This window comes from Gossypium hirsutum, chromosome A11, assembly GCF_007990345.1.
Source record: "Gossypium hirsutum isolate 1008001.06 chromosome A11, Gossypium_hirsutum_v2.1, whole genome shotgun sequence".
In the NCBI taxonomy this organism is placed as follows: Eukaryota; Viridiplantae; Streptophyta; class Magnoliopsida; order Malvales; family Malvaceae; genus Gossypium; species Gossypium hirsutum.
Window position 1 is genome coordinate 10,400,266 of NC_053434.1, and position 26,221 is coordinate 10,426,486.

Here is a 26,221-nt window from a genome sequence, read left to right on the forward strand (position 1 = left end):
ATGATCCCTAAGTAATTAAACTCCAGAATATTGGGTATTTTTGGCAGGGTGGGCTATCGTTTTTGTTAGTATTGGCTTGACTTAAATGTGTCTGCATCTGCATGCAAGTGATGAAACAACAAAACCTTAGTACTTTAAACTCTCCAGCATTACGATATTAAAATAATTTATTAAACTAAATAAATATTAAGTTTTATTTTAGCATCGAAGTAAGTTAGTTACATATATGAAAGTAATGGCTTTCCCCAAATCACTTTATGAATATACTACGATTGTAAGTTGAGAGAGAGAGAGGAATAGAGCAATTCTAGAATGGGTGGATTTAAATATTTGTGCTTTGTTGCGAATTAAGATATGCTAAGTATTATATACAAAAATGGGTGTAGATACTAATTCTATCAAAAGAGTTATCAACTACCGTTAGTTTAAATTGACTTGTTAAATCTATTGTATTTGGCAGTAAAGCTGTTATTAGAGTCAATGCGCAACTCAATCGTTTAAGAAAATTTTTCTTATGTAGTTGTACGACACAAAAGATTATGTTTTTTTTCTTACAATTATATATCGATTGGAATTATTTTGGAAGAAATGTGTTTTCTTGCTGCCTGGAAGTTAGCGAAAAAAAAAAGGATTATTTGGTTGATAAAGGATTTAATTTGAGAAAAAAAGGAGTGTGTCGTAAAATTCAAAGAAAGGCATAAGACTCCCATCTTTTAATCACATCAAATATCCTTGGAGATTTGATTCTCCGGCCTTGTTTTGTTTTTCCAAAGCTAACCGCTTTAATCCATCAGCAAATAAAAATTATTCTATGTGCCCCGATTTCGATCTAAGATGTAACACCTTGCCTGCATGGTCCGACCCCACCGTACCTAACATGATATTAACTCTCTAATATTTCACTCTAATTGTGAATTAGCTGTCCCAAACCATGATTAGACCTTATGATCAGAAAAATAAGAATATTTATGACCCATCGACGGCGACCAGGTTTCGTTGAAAGCCCTTCACCACCAACCTTTTCTTTTTGCCTTGATAGCCTACGTATGGGCTTCTATGCCGACTAGCAAATTCAAGCCCTTGTCGGCAAATCCCTTAACACCGTTGGGTTCCACTTTCATTTTGTGGCTTGTGACTTAAAATATAATGTTCTAACTATGACTCATATTTGCATGTAAACTGATTCATAATCAAATTTAGACTTTGCTTAAATCACAAATTGTATTTATTTGTTCGGTTTTCTTTCTTGAAAATCAATTCTTTGACTTGGTAACAAATCTTGCAGCTTAGAAAGGAATATGAACACAGAATTTTGTTCCCGGATATTGACAGCAAGCACAATACAAATATGGGTTATGGACGAGATTTCCATTTGCTACACATATTAATTCATCACTTTCGTTGAAATTTGTTGAATGTTTTTGTGAGTCTAAATCTCTCAATAAGGTTAATTTCTCTATTTATATAATGTAGTTCTGAACGTAACGTTTTAGATAGCCCCCATGCATACTAACACTTATCTTATTCTAAAGTTAACACATATTTCTTAAATGTAGGTTCGCTTGTATAATGATATGAACCCATCTCTTGCAAACTCATGTATGCAAATAATGCAAACAATTACTACTAAAATAATAAGATCGGTCCATCCCAGTTGGATAATCGGATGGTGAACAACATAACAAAACTCTTTATTTTTTTTCCAGGAGAATTCTCGCTATCTGCCGAAGAAAAACCATTTTGGAGGAGTCGCTGACGACAAACAACCTCTAAAATTTAATCAGTATCTCTCCTTTATCCTATGCTTTGCCCTCTTTGTTCTATTGATTTTGTACAATTAATGGAATATGTGTTTTTTTTTTTAAATGCCGCGTAGGGAAAAGACAGTGTAATCAAAGCAAGAAGAATCTAATAAAGAGCTAGTTGGATATTGACTTTAACAAATATATATATTGTTTAAAATGTTGATTAAACTCAATAGGGTAGGGCTGTAGGCATTGGTTTTTATTTCATTTCGTTGCTTTATGCACCAAATTGGCATTCTTGATTTCAGTGGCAGCTGTTGTGATTGTATAACACAGTGCAAAAGAATAAATATTCTTAAAACAAGGTTAGAATTTCATAAAGGTGGGATTGAAGTTTGACTTAAACTAGTTTTTTTTTTCACTAACAAAATTAATTTTTACAGTTCCATATCACAAAACGACAACAGGGAAAGGCGATAGAAAGCATAACACGGCTTTGGCATGATGATTAAGGTAAAGAAAAGAAAGAAAAGATTTCAATGGGAAACCCTTCAACCAACCAGCAACTTAATTGATATTTGAATCACAATTTTATACTTAACAATCAAAGTTTAACACTTAAACTTGTGCTGCTGCCTGCAACTACGGAAGCATCGAGTGCAATATATGACGGCATATATATTGGAATTAGCCGACAGTCACACGCCGATGGCTAGACACAATTTATGCTAAGCCTAGCTATAGTGCATGCAAGGAAAGTGTAACATCTTTTTTGTAATGCAAAAGTTGTTTGTTTGAAAAAATGTCGAGCTTTTATTTTTAAGCATGGGTGGGGAGAAAGAGGAAGCATTTGGTGAAGCCCGAGGCGTAAAACTATGATTAAGGAATACTGTCTTTTTCCTTCTTCTTTTTTTTTTTTTTTCATCTCATGGTTTTTTTTTTTCATCTCATGGTCTTCTTCATCTTCTTCACGATATTTGAGATGGAATCAGGGATTCATGTGCAAATAGTGTGAACATACACATATTCGTTTAGGCTTTTTGTATTGCATATCAAAGAAAAAAAAGGAGATTAAAATGAAACAGAGAAATTCTTTCTGAAAAAGAAAAAAAGAAAAAAAAAAGTGATTAGACTTTCTTTGGGGCATAGTACAACAATTTGGAAGACCTTGAATCAGATATGATATGAAGTGAGAGAAAATATATTTTCATATGTTTGAAAAACTTTATAATTTATATTTAGGCTAATATTTTATGCAATAATATTTTTTTTCATAATTTTTAAAAATTATGGTATATTAATTTCGGGTTTGAAATTATATACACCAAAGTTTATTTATTTATTTTTTGCTTCTTAAATTATATGAAAAGTAGTATATTTTGAGACAGGTGAAAATACTACGTAGGTCGACTTTTTGGTATCCCATGGGTTGGTGGCATGGCCTAGAATCCCGCTACTTGTTGCCACTCAACTACTTTGTTTTTAATGGAGATTAAGATGACACCGTTTGGTAATAGAGAGCCAATGGTGGGCAGGGAATGAGTTTGAAGTTTCAAAAAGATATATCATTAGAACATTCTCCTTTTCTTCTCTCAACAACAACTTGATGGATCATTCTCTTGACGTTATTCTCTCAACTAAATATCAATTATGTGTATATATACAAAACTGTTAATTCCTACCCTTTTTGTCGGTTAATATCAGATGTAATTGATAGCTACACTTCTTCTCTCTGAAGGGTATATCCAAGCTAATTTAATAAGTACCTATATAGAATCTCTTCAATCAAACTAGTATAAAATTATCAAGTTGTTTGATTATATAGTGATGCGGTAGTAGGACTAAAAATTAATTTTCATTAGCTAGCGGGCCCAAGTGTATGACAGTGACTATTCTGTCTTATTTTTGTTTTGAAATAGTGAAATAAGTAATCCCATAATGGGTTGAGGAAATAAATATATCCTCAATTGCTCGTGCTACACTTGAGAGAAAAATGAAAATGCATGGACGAGTATCCTTCCTTCAAACACCTAAAACAATCCGACAGGCCATGTGGCTCGGAGATCATTAGAAAACATGGCCACTTTGATCATTGTACGTACAAGGGAGAAAATTTTTAAAAAAAAATGTGAGAGGATTATAATGATTATTTGCGGTTAGGAAAGAGATATATTAGCATATCAGCTAGAGTTTGCAAGGCTTCTAGAGAGCACATTTATGAAAATGGAAGACATCTTGATTCAGTAAAGATAATGGTCCCCATCTATCGAAAAAAAAATTTGCTTTATTTTTATTTATCATATCTATATACTCATCAACATAACTGCTGTAATAATAACCTTCTGACTTTAGGAGCTAAGGTATGATTTTATATGTAGGGTTATTCTGTTATACACTAGCATTCACCACGTGGCACAATGGGTCGGACGATGAGGATGATCTGGTGAGACTCCAGAGGTCCATTTCGCTGTTATAATCCTGAGTTCCATTGTAAGACCTGTTGTATCGAAGGGCTGGTGATTGGAGATCATGATGATGATGATCAGCACTGGGGTTGCTGTAGCCCATGGAGATGGAGTGGTCATTGAAGCATGCTAATTGCCTAGATGTCTCGGTTTGGCCGTTGAGCTGGGATGCGACAAGCCGGTCAAGTGCTGCCCAGTTTGTGAGCCTTGAGTTGGGATCACCACTCATCTGATTTGTGATTGACCCTTCATTGTCTACTATCATGGGTTGGTAACAGTTCTGGCTACTGGTGGAGTTGGGGCTCTCGAGGCTTGGGAGTTTCATGAATGAGTCTGGGTAGCTATTGCTGATGGCTGTCTCGATTGGCCTCATCAATCTCCAACTGTTGTTTGCTACACCCTCTTCATTGCAATTCCTTCGCATGTGTTCCAGTATCTGCTCCAACTCTCCTTCGTTGCATGCACTCAACATATGGTTCCTGCTCTCTGAACCGAGAGATGAGCTATTGGGGTTATCCAGGGTTTTGTGGTGATTTTTCTTCTTGAAGATACGACATACCACCCATCCTTCTTCTTGTGTCCCCTCCCCCATAGCATTGGACACCTTCATTATTTAAAAAGGAATGAGAAATGCACGTTAATTTAATGACCCCCCAAAAAAATAGTATCGGAGTTATATATGGGTATAGTATTTCTTTTAGGTTAGGACCTAACGTTATACTATATATATATTTATATTCCTTTGTCCTGTCTTGTTACAACGTCAAACTTGCAATAAAGTTGTGACAGCTTTGGTTTCCAAATAGTAAAAGATCGTGCCTGATCATTGAAAAATACCAAGTAATGAAGGAGGGAGAAGGAGAATGGAGCTTAAAGGCTTACAGTCGTTTCAACGATGTTATCATCTAGCCTGTATTCGTGCATGATCCAATCAGATTTTTGGCCATGAGGGGCTCTCCCTTTGTAGAACACCAAAGTCTTCCTCATTCCGATCCGCCGGCAGTTGCTATATATCACCTTGTCTCGGCCGGTCGCTTTCCAAAAGCCAGCAGCCGTGGCACGGTTCGTGCGAGTCCCGGTTGGATACTTTTTGTCTTTGTGGCTGAAAAAGTACCAATCGTTCTGAGGAGTAGTTCCAATTTTGCAGCTCTCTGCAACATAATTAAGATCAACCTTGATAAAGTAAATGACTACGGAACATAAAATCAAAGAACAAAATTATAATATAATATACCTTGGATATCCCAGGGCTCGAACTTATTAAGATCAACATCCCGAATTACATCTAAATCTATTTTCTCATATGAAACCTTCTTTCTGAGATAGTATTGTAAGAGCTCCTCTTCGGTGGGATGAAATCGGAAACCGGGAGGGACTTGGGATTGTCCATTTACAGATATGCTCATATTTTCCGGCATTTGAAACGAAGAAAGACCGAGGAAAAGGAGATGAGATGAGAGAAGTAACTGATTCCAAAGCTTGTGTACCAAATGGATCGTGTGTAGAGAAGGCTATATATATATGTGCGTTTGCAAACATAAAAAGGCCAAATCAAGATGCAAAGAAAAAGTAAAAGAGAAAAAGGAAAAAAAAAAGGGGGATGGGGGGGAGGAGGGGTTCGGGTATTTGATGGGGACAGGTTGGGGTGGCTAAGGCTAAAGGCAAAGAGAGGAAGTGTGGGGTACATAAACGTTTTACTGTGCTTTGGAGAAGAGCGAGCTACCTAGTTGGAAAGAGAAACGGCATTATTTTGGGATAAAATGGTGAAGTGGGATCCAAATTGTGGGTATCAACTATCAAAATGAGAGGGGTGTAGGACCCAGGGTGGGGGCAACTCAGAGTGCGGGGCGGGGGGCATGCCTCCATCAAAACTGTGACCTTCGACCTTAAAATCTCCACAGAAAAGCACCTCTTTAACTACCCAACCTATCCATCATCACCTCCCCTCCCCCCTTCTCTTTCTCTCTTCTCCCTCAACCCTTATTTTATGCAACCACTCAGCCCTAAAAAGAAAGGGATGATGTAGTAGGCATCAAATTTGAAGGTGTACGTGGGATGGAGCTGGGATGATGATGAGTACTAGCAAAACTTAATCCCCATAACATACTGGTTACCTTTTTTTTTTCTTGAAAAACTCCAAGCAGCAAGAGTGATTATTTGCATTGTTCAGTTGCATTTGCTTCCCCTTCATGATTATTGTCTTCACTTCACCTTTTGTTTCCATCTATTTTTGGATTTCTTTTTTATTTTACTTTTTGTTTTCACTTCAAGTTAGCTAGCATGTATAAATGTGAAAGGCTGATACTTGTCTCTAGTTATTTTCATTCTACTGAATAGTAATGCATGCCAATATCTCTTTCTTTGAGAATTCTTTTTTCAGGCTTTCCCTTCTGTGCTGTCAACTGTACTTTTGAATGATGAATTCAATATATCTGATGAATTATTGGCAACACTTTTTGGGTGCAAAGTGAATCATCTTTTTTACCGCACTCAACAAACCTTATTATTTCCTATTGCTGCTTAATATTCCTTATTGTTTAACATCAATTAAATTTACATTATTAAATTTCTTTTCAAACAAAATTAGCGGCACATAATTGGTGTAGTTGTTAAAATGCACAATTACACTCTTAATTAATACTATTGTATATTGTACTTAATAGTTTTTACACACAAAGCAAAATGAAAATAAATCTCGACTCATTAATTACCTAACATTTAATTAATACTAATCGATGGTCAGATCACAATACGTAAAGACACTTATATTAGTAATTTAATCTAAACATGTTCTTAATCTAATTGGAAATAAGCAAACCGATTGAAAGACTGACATGTCATTTAACAAGTCCAATTAAACATATGTTTTGTCTTGAGCATCGGAGCGAATAACTCCCAAAAGATAAATATAAATGTGATTGACTGGACTCACAATATATCAGAAAAGACCCAAGTAAAATAGATTATAAATCTATTTATAAATTTATTCACTTGTTACATTTATATTGTAACATATCTTAATCCTGAGTGGATGATAGACTATATATGCGTGACTTATATACTTTGGTGTAAGTAAAAGTCTGAGTTTAAATAGATAAGGAACAAAAAACTGATGTGTTGAGTATACAACTTCTACAGTATGTAGCATCATTCACAATAGTGGAATTTATAACCCAAGAAATGGGTGAATGATATCCTTTAATTGGTTTTACATGATAGATAAAAAGTAAACGTGGCTACCAATCATTAGTCTTTGTGATAAATGATTTAATTAGTATTTAATAGTAATTGACTTTTCATGAAGGAATGTGTTATCATGAGAAAAAATAGGATTATATTGAAAGAACAAATTTATATAGGATTATATTGAAAGAACAAATTTATCTCAAAGAGATATATCCTATGAGGGTAACACAGTTATGAAAATGTAATTAGACAAGCACTAATTGAGTAGCTTTCATAATGGTATATAATTAGGGTGAGCTCATTCATGATATTACAATGGAATGACTTTGTGACTAAATGAGCTTATAATTAATAGGAGAAAAATTAAAACTTAATTTTAAATCATTTGAAAAATTAAAACTTAATCTTAAATCATTTGAACCCTAATTATATATATTCAATCTTTCCATCTGTTAGTTCATTGAAACCATAAAAGAATTGCATAAAGAATCAAATGAACATAAATGAATGAAAATGATAAAGTTAGTGAAATGGGTCACATTCGGGAATAAATGTGTTTTCTCATTAAGTATAAAAATGAGTTGAGAATTAATTTAAGTTTTTTAAATTGTAATTTAATTAATTAATTGAAGTTCAAAAATGGAATTAAATTAATTAGTTATTGTGAATCCATTAAACTGAAAATTAAATATATTTTCTCATAAATTCTTTTATGGTAAAGTTGTCATGATATTAACAGTTTATAAGTGCTAAAAGTAACATGTTCTAATCTCATTCTTAATGCGATTTTGGGTGATTATTCGATGTTAATGGTGAATTTTATGCTCAATCCTTTAAATTCATATTTTTATACTTAGGAGAGTATTTTGGAGTAAAAGGAGTGAAAAACGAGCAAAAACCAAAAAATCGGAGCGAGTTATAAGAGTTACATAGGTTGGACCATTCCACACGGTCGTTTGAGCCACATGGGCTGTTACACAGCCATGTGGCAAGCTGTGTCGATTTCGTGAATTGCACTCTGAACAGCGAAAAAACGTAATTTTTAGGGTTTTTCGGGCATTCTAAGACCTATATATGATAACAATAAGAAGATAGGAGTAAGTCATCATAGAATAGTCAAGAAAACAACTTGAAAAACACCATTAAAGTCGATTTTGAAGTAGATTTCCATCAAGATTAAAGACTCCCAGTTGATTTCCGAGGAGATTATCATGAGTTTCTTTATGTCCTTCAGTTATATTGTCTTTGGGATGTTTTTATTTGTAAGTATGAACTAATTTTTTAAATACCTAGCGTAGATGAACCCTATGATGAATTATATCTTTTAATTTTTATTTTACACAATAAAGACTTAGATCTTGTTCTCAATTATGTGGGTTTAACTCTTGGTTTAATATTTCTAGACTATTGATCCATATTTGATGTGCATAAATTAGAGGAGAAATAGACCCTGTTTAAGAGTAGATCTAGCGTAATTCTAAAAATAAGACGATATAAATCTACCAGGTTAGAATCAAATCTAATAGGGGAATCCATAGATTGAGTTAATGCGATAATAGGGGTTTTAATTAGAAAGAAATTTCAATTAATCAACTTAGAGTCAGTTACTCTTATTCTTGATGAGAGATATTAGCATAATTTAAGGATTTCTACGGATCAAGATACTAAGTGAAGAAATTGTGTAATTTAGATTGATAATTGATTGTAGTAGAAAGAACATATGTTTTCTCCCTACTTATTGTTTAAACTGTTCCCATTTAGTTACCCTTAGCATGCATTTTAACATGTTAAGTTTAGTAAATTGCATTTTACAACTCAATGAATCCTAGCCTATTTTATCTTTAATTTTGCTATCTTTCTGCACTAATGTCGCTACATGAGTTAATTTCAGATTGCGTCCGAAATTGTCACCGCAGTTGATAGATTTTTGCAATGTCGTTACATGAGTTAATTCCATATTGCGTCAAAATTATTGCCGCAGTTGATAGCTGTTTGATAAGAGCCAACCATGAGTGAGCTGTCCAGTCCGGTGTAACTACCAAGGATAGAAGAATCATGAGGGAAGAACACCTGTACTGTTGAGGAAAACATCAAAGGATAATGTGTGAAGAATGAAAGTGAATTTTGCTGGACCACCATTCTTTTACCCTATTTTGAAGCTTGCGGCCATGACAGCTTGAGCCTCCTTTGGGAGAGCCAACATGAAGGCTGATGCAGATCCACTCCTGATGAGGAGATCTAAGTGCAGAACAAGGAGAAATGGATAGATTTAATCAAGTAGCCTAGGAATAGTATTCTCCATAGGATTCATTCTCATTTCTTGAAAACACTGGTGATTACTCTATGTCTTCTACTGTATGGAAGTACAATGGATGCTTTGTTAAATGTTATCTTATTAAATCTTATTTTTATTATTTAATCTTGCGGGTTTGAATGTTCTAAACAAGGAAGTGTTATTACAGTCACTAACACTGGAAGGTGCAGTGACAGTTTGAGCTAATAAGCATTTAAGCAGAAGTTGAGTAAAGACTAAAGGAATTTAGTCCACTTGTTCTTAATAGTGTCATATTGCCATCATCGGAAGGTGAGGTTAATGTGCATGGTTAAGTCCCAAATTAAACAAAAGAGTGGCATTTGGTAAAATATATATTAATTTTATTGTGTCAACAATCACCTATCTTTTATACCGTGTGAGTACTTAGTATACCGCTGAAGATTCATGTTGGGGATCCCAATTTATCCATAGCATACTTTATCTTATTATTTTCGAGTTATTTCTTTGACAACTATACTCACAATTTATCTCATTTCCATCTAGTTATTGCACCGATATTAATAGATAAAAGACAACCATTCCTATAGGATCGATATTCGACAGACTCACATCTGGCTATTACACTTGCATCGACAGCGTACACTTGCACATTATTGCTGTGACGTTTACAGCCGATCAATAATGACATATAAAATTTAGGTTCCTGGGTATTGTTTTACTTCTTGGTTGTTAATCAGATATTTTCCTAATTTGTTCTTTGTCGCATTCGTAGTTAATTAATTAATTTAATTTTAGTTTTAATCAATCACTTGAATTTATCTGTTAAATAATAAAAAGTGTAACAGCCCTGTTTTAGCTAAATCAGAACAGTAGTTTCGGAACCACAAATTCGAAGTCATAAAATTATTTTAATATTATTTTTGGTGATTATAGCATGTGAATATATATATATGTGAAAATTTCGTGAGCTAATTTTATTTTTTAATAGCTCAATTTGAGAAAAAAGACTAAATCGCGTAAAATACAAAAGTGACATCTATAAGTTAAAAGTGTTTATTTGATATGGCTTATTAAATGAAAGGTCCTTATGTTGTAATTAGACCATTGATAGTGGGAATGGTCATAAATGGTCATATATTAGGTGATTTTATAATGTTTTCATTAAGGGTTGATAAACCATAATATGTACATATTTTTACCCCATGCTTGACATATTTATGGATGATTTTTCCTTGGTTTCATTGAATTTGATGCTCCTAATCCTTTAATTTCATGTTTTATACTCAGCAAAGCTTAGGATAGCAAAAAGACCAAGAAACGGGCCAAAAACGGACAAATTAGGCCTGATTCAGTGTTAGACACACGGGTAGACCACATACCCGTGCGTCATGGTCATGTCGACATTAATCCAAGTCAGAATTGCACACAGCCTGAGCACCTGCACACGGGCGTGGCACACGGCCATGTCCCTGTCGAGCCCAAGTCTAATTCTACTCGGAAAATACCACTTTTGAGGGTTTTAAAGCATTCTAAAGCATATATAAACACCTAAAAAGAGGAAAAAAAGGGGACACGGAGAGTTGAAGGCAGAAAATACTCAAGGACAACCATCAGAATCACCTCAGAGGCAGGATCTACATCAAGACTTAAGAATTCCATCCAATTTCCTAGAAGTTCTTTGGGTTTCTTTATGTTTTATTGTTTTCCAAACTTTGAGATGTTTTCCATTATTATTATAAACTAAACTCCCTAGATACCTAAAAGAGATAAAACCTAAGACGGATCTTATTATTATTTGAGTTATATGATAAATACTTGTTCTTATTCTTAATTATGAATTTAACTCTTGCTTTAATATTCTAGGATATTAATTTAGGTTTTTGATGTACTTATTTAGTGGAGCAAAAGTCCCTCTTTAAGAGTAGATCATTCATAATTAAGCAGAGTTGCATACAATCCTAGAGATAAGACGACATAAATTTGCCGAATTAGAGTCAAATCTAATAAGGGAATCCATAGATCGAGTTAATGCGACAATAGGGGTTTTAATTAGAAAGAGATTTTAATTAATCAACCTAGAGTCAGTTGTTTTTAGTCTCGAGAGAGATATTAGCATAAATTAGGGATTTTTACGGATTAAGTCAAGTGAACAAATCGTCTAATTCAAAGGTAATAAATAAAGTCTAGGTGGATTCTTCCTTGGGTATTGTCTTCTCCATTGGTTTTTAAAAAAGTATTTTTCAACTTTAATCTCTGTCGCAATCTTAGTTAATTAGATAATTAGTTTTAGATAAAATATTTTCTTAAATTTTAGGCTAGATAATAAGAAGATAGTAATTACTAGTACTTTTAATCCTCGTGGATACGATATTTTCGGTCTCACCATAACTATACTACTGTTCGATAGGTGCGCTTGCCTTAAGTCAAATTTTTAGTTAGTTTCACGACCATCAAGGGTAAATTTGGAATTTGATAATTAAGTTAATAAAACTATAATCAAATATGAAATTTGTCCATCTTTCATGCTTTAGCCGATTTTTGGAAGTGAAAAACACCATTCTATACTCATCTAGGGTTCTGCCCTTTGAATTTATGATTAAGGTATGTTCTTTGCTCGGTTTTTGATGATTTCTATATTTTTGTGATCGTTGCTTCGTGTTCTAGCTAGCCCATGCTTTAATTTTTGAAAGTATTGATGATTTTGAAAGTTTCCATTGATGAATGCTTGAGTTCTTGAATGTTTGATGATGGAAAATGAGTATTTGTTGATAGATTATCATGTTTTGTAAAGAGATTTTCAGTGAAATTGCATAAAAGGGGTTAATTTGTGAAAATGTGAAAATATAGAGTAAATGTGTGAATAAATAATAAATATGGGCTAATATGTACACTATGAAAATTCGGCCTAGCATGAGCATGTTGAAATTTTGTGTATTTTAAGTTGTTTTGAAATAGGGACTAAATTGAAAAAATGTGTAACTTTAAGGGTAAAAGTGAAAAAATACCCAAATATGTGTTAGTGGATGAAATTGAATGTGTTGATGAATAAAATAGTTAATTTTGAATGTATATAGATCAAGAACGAAAGAAATCGGATTTAGATCAGGGAAAACGAAAGTTATCGAATAGTCAACCTTATCCGTTTATTTTGACTACGAGGTAAGTTAATATGCAAATAAATGTATTTGAACTGAATTATATATGTTTTATTATCATTGAATTGATATGAATATCGAATGAGCAAGTTTCAGCAATGATCGATGAAGTTACGACATTTGAAAGTCTCGTACGAACCCTAGGAATAGTATAGGATACTGATGTCATGACATTAGGCTACTGAGATGTGATTACATGTAAGACCATGTTTGGGACATTGGCATTGTATTGAGATTACGTGTAAGACCATGTCTGAGACATTGGCATCGTTAATCGATTTCGTATAAAACCATGTCTGAGACAGTGGCATCAATATATGGTAACATGTAAGACCATATCTGGGATATGGCATTGTATGAGCTTATGTGATTTTCAAGTATCCTTAGCAGTTCCAAATGGTTCAACGGGCAAAGTCAAGTAAAGAAAGAATATGTGAATGAGCTAAGTGATTTAGGTACGTACGAGATTCATACGAGTATTGAAAAGAAAAGTAATTGATGAACTCAATTGTGAAATTGAATATATGTATCATGAAAAAGGTTTGTGATCATATATGTGATTAACTATGCTTAACATATTTGAATTGATATGCAAATGTTCATATGATGGTTTTATTTGTATATGGTTTACTAAGCTTTTAAAGCTTACTCTGTGTGTTCTTTCCATGTTTTATAAATTATCGAAGCTAGCTCGGACTCGAGGATCATTGAGAATACTTTATCGCACTATCAATTATCTCTTTGGTACTTTTGAAGCTTTGTATATATGGTATATGGTACGTATAGGCTATTGTAATTGTGGAATGTTTTGAAACTTGATTTTAGCCATGAGATTTGGCTTGTAAATGTTGGTGTGGATTTGGCCATTTAAGTTGGCTTAATTTATGTGTTTGATAAGTTATTATGTGATGTATATAATGCCTTATATGTTGGCTTAATTTGGTATGTTTACCAAAGTTGTTGACATAGTTAAATGGTTGTTCTTTTGATTGGTTATTAAATTGTTGTACTAATGCTTGGAATTTGGCATATCGTGGCTTGACTTTGAAATGATAAAATGGTATATTTTGAGGCATGAAATAGGTGATAAGTTGTTGGGTAATTGCATTTAGAAGTTATGCAAATTTGATGATTTGTGGCATAATGAAATGGTATGTTTTGGTTGTGAATTGAGTAATTGGTTGATGATAGATGGCATGATATATGTATGAATTGGCATGATGTGGTTGCCTATTTATGTGTTGAATTAGTACCAATTTGGGTTGCTTTGTGTATATGAAAGTAGGGTGGCAAATTTGGCTTTTCAAATGGCCTATTTTTGTCCATACAGGTAGAGACACGGGTGTGTGTCTCAGCTGTGTGCGACACACGGTCATGTTACACGGCCGTGTGTCCCATAGGGTACCCTTCTAATTAAAGTCAATATACTCTACAATTCTGACACGGTCTAGGCACACGGGCGTATCTACTAGTCGTGTTGGTACACGGGCTGGCACATGGGCGTGTGGTCGGTCGTGTGACCCAAGTCAATAACCTCCCTAGTTTTCTCATGGCCATGGCACACTGGCGTGTCCTCGGCCGTGTGGTGCAAGTCAATATGTATGCCCTGTTTTCACACGGCTTGTGACACGGGCGTGTCTAGTGGCCGTGTGAGGCTCACGGCCTATTCACACGAGCGTGTGACCCTTAAATGAAAGAAAATTTTCTATGTTTCCCAAAGTTTGCAAATGTTATCGGTTTAGTCCCGAACCTCTTTTAAGCATGTTTTAAGGTCTCGTAGGACCTTATAAGGGACAATGTGATTGATATGAATGGATTGTAAGTATGAATGTATAAATATTTGTGAATGAAATGTATTATTCGGTAATGCCTTGTAACCCTATTCCGGGGACGGATACGGGTTAAGAGTGTTACAAAAAGATAGTAATTATTAGTACTTTCAGTCTTCGTGGAAATAATATCTTTGCTCACTGTAACTATAATATTAATTAATAGGTGCACTTGCCTTAGTCAGATTTTTAGTTAGTTTCATGGACATCAACGATATTATAATTGGGTTGAGAAAATTATTTAATTAAAAATTAATTTACCTAACTAAATTAATTTATAAATAATATTTATTTTAGGAAATATAAAAACATTTATTAGGTTGGATTAAAATATAAAGTATGAGTTAAAAGTCCATAAAACACATATAATTAGATCCAATACAGAAGAAGCCCAAAGGGGTGGTATCCCTAGTGTACTAGGGAGTGTCGCCCCCTTTTCTAGTTAAACTAGAAGACTAATTTTTCTATTAAATAACTATTATTTATATTATACTAATTCAACCAGGATTCTTCTATCTCTCTCGATAAATTAATGGCACTGGTAAAGCTATTTACAAGAGTTCATATAAGTTTTCAATATTATTGTTCTATTAGAAAATATTGAGAAAAATTGCTTTCCCACTAAAAGTAATAAACTGCTTTTGGTTCTCTTTTTGGTTTGTAATTGTTCGAGTCCACACTCAAAGCAAGTCGTGGTACAAGAATAGCGGAGAAAGTCGTTCGGTTGAAAGTTGAGAACATTTAGGATCCAACTCCCTCAAAACACAAGTAGTTTTTGAGAAAAATTTATTGGTATAAATATCACAGACTAGCTCAATTTAAAAAAAAATTCCATTGTAACAAAAACCTATTTTTTAAACAAGATTTTTCCAACATTCCTTTCCCCTATAATATTCCTCTAGACGACAGGTAAAGACAAGTCACAATACTTGACCTTATTCTGCCCAAGCCCTACCATACTACTTTATTATTTCTATGCAAGCAATGGTTCTTTGCACATCTCTTGGTAGGGATGAGTGCTCGATCGAATCGAGTCGAACTAAGTGAAAAAATTTCGGGTTAATTAAGTTGAGAAGTCTTATTTTATCATTCTAACTCAATTTAAAAAAAAATTCGATTCGAGCAGAGTCGAGTCGAGTAAAATTGTTCAAGTTAAATTAAAAAATTAAACATTTCAAATTAACATATTGTTACACTATGATAGAACACATAAATTTAAAACCATATATAGTTGAAAACTTTTTCAACACAAAATAATATAAAATTTGTAATAGTTATTTAACTATTACCTCGTCATCAATTAAAATAATCTTTCATCTCTCTAGTGTCATTGTTGTTCGAATATAATTCAATACTGCATTTGTTGTTAATATATTTCTAACTTAAAATTGCTAATTAACAATCTCTAGATAAATTTTCTTAATTGTTGCTTGATTGAATATGTCTAAGTATTAAATGATATTTATAGAGTTAATTGATATATTAATTAAGTGAGAAATAGTAAATAAAATGTATGGTTAGAATTCTATAATTTGTTTGGTATTATAAACAAAAACCTAGCTGATGTGATGCTGAGACGTTTGGTTTTGTATTCTAATATTGGGTTCAAAGAATGTGCTGCAATTGTTCCAACTAACATTGAAGGACAAAATTAATATATTAAAAGGAGGTCCAAGGTCTTGACTCTTGAGAAGTCCTCAGTCAAATATCACTTCTCTGCGGACAATATATACTATTTATAGTTGATATGAAAATTGAGATGTTAGGAGTTAAATAAAAAGCTTATTTAAAAATAAAGATTTTTAATTTTAAAATTTAAGATAATAAAAAACATTTCCACCTTAAAATAATAATTTTTTACCAACTTCTAGATGAAGTGCTTAGACATGTGAAGTAAATAACAGATTTAATTAAATAATAACTGTAGAGCTGAATTTATTTATTCTTATTTAGTTTTCATCCAACCTTATCCGTAATTGTGTTTCGTAGTTATGCAAGTTTCAAAAGTCATCGTTCTAATCATTTTTTATGCTCTCAATTCCTTAACTCTAATCATTACTTTTGCTTCGTCAACTGCTTTATAATTTTGTTACTCACCGCCATATTTAACCTTAATTTATCTTTTATCTTTTCAAAATCATTTCATAATTTTTTTTTTGTTAAGAAATGCATTCTATCTTTTATCCAACCCTTTTTTGATTTTTTTTTTCCTTTTGGAAATGAGGGACTAGACCCTTAACTAGAATACAAATAACTGAATGAGTCTAGGAAATTGCATTGGTGACTAACAGTTTACTGATTCTTTGCGAGGTTTCTTAAGTATTTAAATAATTCTTTTGAAAGGTTAACTAAAACCTTTTCTTCATTGTGTTAGAATAGTATATATAGTACAACTCTTTTTTCTAGTAGTGCTAATACAGTAAATCTATTACCATTAAGCCATCATCATAGAACGAATGGGAGAGATGTACGTAATGAGACTCATTTTGTCATTCTTTCTAAGATGGTATAAAGTTGTTATGTTAAGATAAGGTCTAGTGGCCTAAAGGGCACGTTCACACTAAGAATGTTCATACTAGAAAAGTGAGTGCCTTGAGGAGCAAGTAGTCTATTCACAAAGGCGGATGGATAAGACCCTTCTAAACAAGGTGAGTAGTCCATTTGCATGGATGAATGACTTAACCTTAAGAGTGGATGACCTTTATAAAAAGATCGAGGGGGTTGACTACCTATAAACGTGTTATCGTTTATAGTTAAATATAATACAAAAAATATAAGAATTAAAAGCGGCGCTGTCTGCAAATGCATGGGTGAAATTGTAATATAGTTGTACAACGAAATACTGGGAAGTATTCCAAAGATCGTACCTAAGGGAGACTGGAATAAATAATGAAAACACTTTTACAACAATAAGTCTAAATGGTACTAATTAATTCTTATATTAATATAAATCATAAAATAGATAAAGAGAATAAAAATAAATAAATAACAAAAAGGAATAAATAAAGAAAAATAAACAAACGAAATAAATCAATAAACTAATAAGGAAGATTAAATCGCCTCAAGGTCTGTAACTAACTTCGGATTAGGATTTTAGGGTGCATTAGCTATCGATTAACCAATTATTATCTTCCGGTCTCTAATTAATTAATCGATTGGGTGATACTTACTTATCTCCCAACCTCACTTTCTCAATCAGGATAAATTACTGTAATAGTCCAATTTTCAGTGATGTCAGAAACAGTGGTTCAAGACCACCAAATTTGGTAAATGAGCTTGTAAATTTTGCTATTTAGTATCTACGAGCCAAATGTGATTTAAAAGAATTTTTGAATTAGTGATTTGTGTGTTATAAGGATTTATTCGGTTAAGTGGTTCATAAAACGAGGTATCAAGACCTCAATTTTATAAACCAAGCCGTAAATGTTTTTATAAATATTTACGGAGTGTCATTAAATTAGTATTAAAGTTTCGTTAGAAAATTTTAACGTTTTGATAGTTAATTAATTAAAAAAGACTAAATTGAAAATGGTGCAAAAGTTGTTAATTATAAAAAATAGTAATTAAATGGATTAAATATTAAACAAAGGAGGACTTAAGGAGAAAGTGTGCCAAAAATAAAAGTGGGGCGGCAGGTAAGTGTAAAATAATAAAATAATTGAAATAGAAGGCAAAATTGTAATTTGTATGAAATTAAACTTACAACTTGAAATTGAAAAGAGAAATTTAGACAATTCTTCATCAATGTTCAGCAAAAAAAAATGTCATAGGAGAGTCCTCTTAAGCTGTTTATTCATATTTTTACTTCAGTGAGTTTAATTCTTACTTTTTTTTGTAATTTTGTGTTTTTAATACTTTTACAATTAGGTCCAACTAACTATATCATTAGTTTTTGATTTAATTGGTAATTTTGAAAGTTACCATTGATGAATACTGAATTTTTTTGATGAATTAACATCGATATAGAGCTTTAATTTTGTTGCATGATGATTTTATACAGTGAATTTGATAGATAGTGATTCTAAGACTAAATTGTGAAGAATTAAATAATTTGAGTTTGCTATTAAATTTTTATGTATCAAGGGCTTTAAGATAGACTCGAATACTTAGATAAATTGTAAATTGAGAAAAATTTGCTCAATTGATAGGCTAATTAATAAGGGACTAAATTGCAAAAATTGTAAAAGTTAGGGTAATTGTGTAATTTCAAAAATTAAGGGGTATTAATTGTGAAGTGAATTGACATTGAAATATATGCTAATGAATGGATTATTTTATATTTTAGATCAAGAGCCAGTAGACAATCGTGAAAAAAGAAAATTAGCAGAATAGTCCCTGAACTACTGTAAATCTTACAATTTAATCCAGGTAAGTCCGTATGATTAAAATTTAATATTTATTTATTAAATTGATGAATGATATTATGTATCTATTCATATTTATTGTTGAAAATAAATTATTGTTAAATTATGAAATTGAATTGATTGTTCAAAACGAGTGGAACGCGGGATAGAGTACAATCGTTCTGTATCAAAGGATGAATTGATGGTAAATGCAAAGGATGAATTGGCGAAAAATTACCCAAGTAAATTGAAGTTCAACATTTGTTGCGAACATTCGTGTTTACTTTTTGTTTAGCTCTCACGAGCTTCTGTTAACTCATATAAGTTTCTGTTTAACCTAAATGGGTTTCTGTTTAGCTCATACGAGCTTCAGTTTAACCCTTATGGGTTTCCATTTAGCTCCTATGAGCTTCCGTTCAACCCTTATGAGTTTCTATTTAACACTTAGGTGCTTCCGTGTAGCCTTCGGGCTTCTGAATACGATGCTCATATCCGTAAGTCGTTCTCTGATTCAACAAGGGTTGGTCAGTGACGTATGAAATTAATGTATAAAGACTTAATGTTATGATTGGTATTGATCAGATATAAGTGAATACATCAATTAAAGTTTTGATTGGCAGGAAATGTACATTGAATGATTTACTTAAATGATTTGTTATAATATGTACGATAAGATTTATGTTTAACCTATTGAACTTACTAAGCTTCATTAAGCTTACTCGTGTTGTTAATGTTCTTGTAGATTAACGTGAGGCCAGAAGATCGGATCAACATATCAAGTCATACTATCCAGCTTAATTCGATAGCTTTTGCAATGTATATTTTGGTTTATATGGCATGTATAGGGTTGGTGTAGAAATTAAGTACTTAAAAATATGGTTATGAATGTTATATGCTTGTATATATATAAATGGAATGATAAAGGTTGAGAAGGATGAACGCGAAAGCGGATCGTAAAGTTTGTCAAAGTCGCGGATTTGACTTAGGGCTCTAGACGTTCGGAAAGAAACTTGGATTTTTCTTGACACAACCTGAAACGAAATTAAATCCAAGTTAGATAAAATAATTACAACAAATAATAAATCAAGGATTCAGAAAGTGAATAAAGAAGATAAATGGAAAGATAGAACGTGGCGTGTAGAAGTCCTAAGAAGCCTTGGAAATACGAAGAATCCACAACCCCCTTTAAACGGCTCTAATTTCCCCTCCAAGATAAAAACCTTGGCAAGAAAAAGTTTGAAGATGATCCCCACAATCTAAAAAGATTGTTAAAACTCTTCTAAAAGAAACTCAAGAGAAATTCTTGAAAAGAAAAAAACTCAAAGAGAATTTATTAACTCAAAAGAGAAATAGAATAATAATCAATTGTCTCCCTGTGTACAATGCAAAGGCCTATATATAGGCTAGATAAATAAATCTAAATAAAACTCCTAGGTATACTAGAACTCTAATTTAATCTAAACAAGAAGTAGTTTTAAACTAAACTTTCTTGTTAACATAAAATTCCTAAATAACTTAAAATACTTAATAATTATCAAAAATTCGGAATAAAATAATAAGAGCTAATAAACAAAATATTGTGCTTATATATAATAAAAATTAAGCCTAAAACTTAAACCCAATATGAAATGTCTAAGCTTGTAAGATCAATTGGGGTTCTTGAAGTGAAATGCTTAAGCTTGTTAGCATTTTCCACATGGGCTTGTCGTCATAGATTGAGAGTTTAGGCCCACAAACATAATTAGTCTCTTCTAATTCATCATTACTCCAGAATTTATTGTCTTGAAACTTCAACTCTTCTTCTTGAATTTTTTTTGTGATAAAGTCTTGAACCACTAAGTTGAGTTTTGACTTTATTGGTTTGGATTTGGATCTCGTAATTGGGCCTTGAGGAAAACTAAACTCATCTCTATTATGGCCTTTGAATTGGGCTGAGTTACTCGTATCATTCCCCTCTTCCACAAAAGGATTCGCCATCGAATCTGCAATATCAAAAGGAGAAAGGTCAGCGACATTAAAAGTGGCACTAACATTATACTCACCGGGAAGGTCGATTTGATATGCATTGTCATTAATGCGCTTGAGTACTTGAAAAGGTCCATCGCCACGTGGGTCCAATTTTGTTTTGCGTTTAGTTGGAAATTGCTCTTTTCTCATGTGGACCCAAACCCAGTCACCGGGCTCTTAGATAATTTGCTTGCGCCCCTTGTTAGCTTTGTTGGCAGTTGTTTCATTTGTTTTGGCGATTCGTTGTCTTGCTTTCGCATGCATGGATTTCAACAATTCAGCTTTCTTCTCACCGTCTAAACTAGAAATGTTTTCTATAGGCAATGGTGCAAGATCAAGTACAGTTAGTGGATTAAAACCATAAACAAGTTCAAATGGGGAATATGCAGTTGTAGAGTGAATAGATTGGTTATATGCAAACTCAACAAATGGCAAATATTCTTCCCAAGTTTTAAGGTTCTTACCCACAACAGTTCGTAGTAAAGCACCTAAGACTCGATTGACTACCTCAGTTTGTCCATCTGTTTGGGGGTGACATGTAGTAGAATATAATAATTTAGTACCAAGCTTACCCCACAATACTTTCTAAAAGTGGCTTAGGAACTTTACGTCTCTGTCCGATACAATGGTGCGAGGTATCCCATGTAGGCGCACCACCTCTCGAAAGAACAAGTCAGCCACATGTGTAGCATCGTCCGTTTTGTGACAAGGAATAAAGTGAGCCATCTTTGAAAACCTATCAACAACAACAAAGATACTATCTCGACCCTTTTTTGTTCGTGGTAAACCAAGAATGAAATCCATAGATAAGTCTACCCATGGCGAAGAAGGGATCGGTAAAGGAGTATAAAGTCCATGAGGCATTACCTTAGATTTTTCTTGTTTATAAGTAATACAATTAGAACAGACCTTTTCAACGTCCTTTTTCATGTGCGGCCAATAAAAATGTTCATGTAAAATATCTAGTGTTTTGGCGACACCGAAGTGTCCCATGAGGCCTCCACTATGTGCTTCACGAACTAATAACTCTCTCATTGAACATTGTGGAACACATAACCTGTTTAGGCGAAAAAGAAACCCATCTACAAGATAAAACTTGTTAAAGGCACCATTCCCACAATTAGAAAAAACATTTGCAAAATCAATATCATTTAAGTATAAATCTTTTATATGTTCAAACCCTAAGACTTTAGCATTTAATGTAGTTATCAAAGAATATCTACGAGATAAGGCATCAGCAACTACATTTTCTCTACCTATTTTATACTTAATTGTATATGGAAATGTCTCTATGAATTCCACCCATCGAGCGTGTCTCTTACTTAACTTACATTGTCCCTTTAACCATTTTAGGGATTCATGATCTGTATGGATAACGAACTCATTTGGCAACAAGTAATGTTGCCAAACTTGTAGAGCTCGGACTAATGCCAACAACTCCTTATCATAAGTTGAGTAGTTTAATTGTGCCCCTGTCAGTTTTTCACTAAAATATGCAATTGGCCTTTTTTCTTGCATCAACACGGCACCAATTCCAATACCTGAAGCATCACATTCAAGTTCAAAAGTATTAGAAAAATTAGGTAATTTAAGAACCGGAGCAGAACATAACTTATCCTTTACAGTTTGAAAAGCCTTTCCCTAAACTTCTTCCCATTTAAAACCCACAGATTTTTTAATAATCTCAGTTAATGGAGCAGCAATAGTGGAGAAATCCTTCACAAAACGTCTATAAAAACTTGCTAAACCATGGAAAGATCTTACCTCAGTAATTGATTTAGGAGTGGGCCATTATCTAATTGCCTTTACTTTGTCCTCATCGACATGAATACCTTGAGCACTTACTATAAAACCTAAAAAGATTAGTTTATCACAAAAAAAGTGCATTTATCAAGGTTGGCAAATAATTTTTCAGTTCGCAGAATATCCAAAACTGATTTAACATGAAAAACATGGTCATCTAAAGAAGTTGAGTAAATCAGAATATCATCAAAATATACTACCACAAATTTACTCAAATAAGGTCTCAAAACATGGTTCATCAAGCGCATGAAAGTACTAGGTGCATTAGTCAAACCGAAAGGCATGACTAACCATTCATATAAACCAAACTTAGTTTTAAATGCTGTTTTCCATTCATCCCCCTCTTTCATTCGAATTTGATGGTAGCCACTTTTTAAATCAATTTTTGTAAAGATACAAGCACCATAAAGTTCATCAAACATATCATCAAGCCTTGGAATAGGATGTCTATACTTAATAGTAATTTGGTTAATTGGTCGACAATCGACGCACATTCTATACGTACCATCTTTCTTTGGCACCAGAATTACCGGCACTGCACAAGGACTTAAACTTTCACGAATGTGACCCTTCGCCAAAAGTTCATCTACTTGCTTTTGTAACTCCTTCGTCTCATCGGGATTGCTTCTATAAGCTGGTCGATTTGGAATTGTTGACCCAGGTATTAAGTCAATTTGATGCTCAATACCCCTCAAAGGTGGCAATCCTTTAGGTGCTTCTTCAAAAATATCTTCATATTCCTGCAAAAGAGACATAAAAACACTAGGCAAAGAGTTATGAAGGTTAGTCAAAGATAAACAGTTTTGCCTAAATCGAATAATGATGCAAGGTTGTTTAGTGAGTAAGGCTCGTCGCACATCTTTTCCACTCGCATAAAAATTATGAACCACTCTTTTTTTTCTCACAAGAGGATGCACTCACCATTGGGTCATTATTAATTTGGCTTTTTTCACTAGAGACCTCTTTTCTCTCAGCCTTTTTTGAATTTTGTGTCTTACTTCCCATAACCTCCTTACAAAACTTCATCATGTCGATTTGATCATTGTGAATATCTTTCGGATTCAAAGGGGTGAAAGTGTACTTTTTCCCACTGAAAATAAAAGAATATCGATTTAATTTACCATGATGAATAACATCACGATCGTACTGCCATGGTCTACCAAGTAACAAGTGGGCGGCATGCATGGGAACGACATCACACCAAACATCATCAATGTAAGTCCCAAGTTTAAAAGTGATCAAGCACTATTTTACCACACGGACCTCCGAACCTTCGTTAAGCCATTGAAGATGGTATGGTGTAGGGTGTTTGCTACATGGCAAAGCAAGAGAATCCACAAGGTAGCTGCTCACAACGTTAGCACAACTTCCACTATCAATGATAAATGAGCAAAGTGTACCTTTAATCAAACTCCTCGAATGGAATATATTACTCCATTGAAGATCATGATCATCCTTCAATTGGATGTTGAGTGTGCGCCTCACAACTAAACATCGGGGATGAGTTAGTGGTTCCACCAACTCTTCTTCACCATAAAATTTACCGCAATCGTTGACATCATCAATTAATTCGGGCATATCTGGGTCTGTTTTATCGGAATCAGAAGTATAATCACCATCTTCTTTGATCAACAAAAGTCTTGTGTTGGCACAATCACGGCTATAGTGCCCATGCCCTTTGCACTTAAAACATTCAATTTCACGAGCTCGTTGTTTTTTGGTGAAGTAGTAGAAGTGAACAGCTTAGAAGATGAAGAAGAAGGTTTTGTAGGAGCCCCACTTTTCCCCTCAAAAGATTTAGTCTCATCATGTTTTGGCAGCAACTTATTAGTAGCAAAAGGAAATTTCGAATTCTTGAAAGTAGAATTAGAACTCGTACCTCTATAATATTGTGAAGTACTAAATGAACGAGATTGACGTTGTTGAAACTGTCGCTCAATCTCAATTTCCTTACGTACCGTATCTTGAAGATTAATGTAGGTTTGAAGATCAAGAACATTGGCTATCGAAACATTCAAACCATCTACAAACCGCACCATGGTAGTCTCCTCATCTTCTTGGATATTTGCTCTATGCATAAGCATCTCCATCTCTTTAAAGTACTCATCAACAGATCGATTACCTTGAACAAGGCGTTGAAGTCTTCGTTCAATATCCCTATAATAATGAGATGGGATAAAACATTTTCGCATGATTTGTGTCAACTGTTCCCATGAATCAACATCTCATTCACGATTCCTTTGGCGGTTCAACACAAGTTGAGTCCACCAACTCAATGCATAATCAGAAAATGCCAATATAGCTAATGGAACTTTCTCCTCCTCCGGACACTTATAACAACAGAACATAATCTCCATTTTATCCTCCCAATCGCAATATGCATCTGGATCATACTTTCTTTGGAATGGTGGAATGTTGAACTTTGGTTTAGCGACAGAAGGATGGCCTTGATTAGAAATACCCAAAGTTTCATCAATGTGACGATATTCGTGTCTACCAGGATTAGAACGAATACGAATTTGTTCATTATCCCTATCATGATCACTATCACGAGCACGAGATCGTCGATTCGAAGAAGTCTCCAAACAAGCAACAGCTTGAGTGAGCAATTGAATATGATTGGAAAGCTAATTAATGTTCTCTTGTAGTTCTGTTCGACACATAGTCAAATTGGCCTCAAATGTATCACGTACCTCGTTCAATTGTTGATGTTGCAATTTTACCATCCCCACAATATTCTCCAATGTAACATCTTGTTCTTTGTCATCAGATGGTATCTCATCATGGTTTTTACGGGCACGAGTGTCACGAGTCATAGTGAAAGCCTGAAAAAGCACAACACTTCAAAAGAAAAAATTAAGCAAACCTCACCTATATGCACTCAAAAAAAATTCTCAATGAGGTAAGAATTAATCTTGTGAGTCTTTTAAAAGTGTCTATATCAATCAATCAAGATGTTTTAGAATCAAACTATCAAAGCAAACCTAATAGCACTATGAGTCCAAAATTTGCTTAGACATCAAAGAATTTTGTTGCACGGATGAAGGAATATGCAACGTGCTTTAACCTACTAACACAAGAAACAAGAAAGTGTTAGAATGCGTAAGGAACAAATAAAAGGAAAACAAATGAATACTTAAAGCTAAGAGTCAATGAAAATTGTTGAAACCCGAAAACCCGAAAAACTGTGAAGCAACTTGACAAACTTCGTTCAAGGTGTTCCCGATTTCCAAAAATCACAAAATTTAAACTTAAGCCTCTTCAAATAATGTAGATTTGACTTGGAAAGTTTCGGCACAAAATTCAACCCACAGAATTTTTTTTATTTATTTTTTTTCATATTTTATTTTTTGTTCTTTTTTTATCACTTTTTTTTTGTGGGAAATATTTTTTATACTTTAAAATAGTGCCAA

At 33.4% G+C, this 26,221-nt stretch overlaps 1 protein-coding gene across 1 annotated transcript; it reads right to left on the reverse strand.

The window, feature by feature from the left end:
- Positions 1-4,009: 4,009 nt before the first annotated feature.
- LOC107923129 (NAC domain-containing protein 43) lies at positions 4,010-5,770 on the reverse strand. Its single transcript, XM_016853342.2, has 3 exons — positions 5,445-5,770; positions 5,093-5,361; positions 4,010-4,814 (listed from the first exon to the last, which is right to left on the reverse strand). Exons 1-3 carry the CDS (start codon positions 5,626-5,628, stop codon positions 4,134-4,136), a joined length of 1,134 nt encoding a protein of 377 aa, XP_016708831.1. The 5' UTR covers positions 5,629-5,770; the 3' UTR covers positions 4,010-4,133.
- Between the last annotated feature and the right edge of the window lie 20,451 nt (positions 5,771-26,221).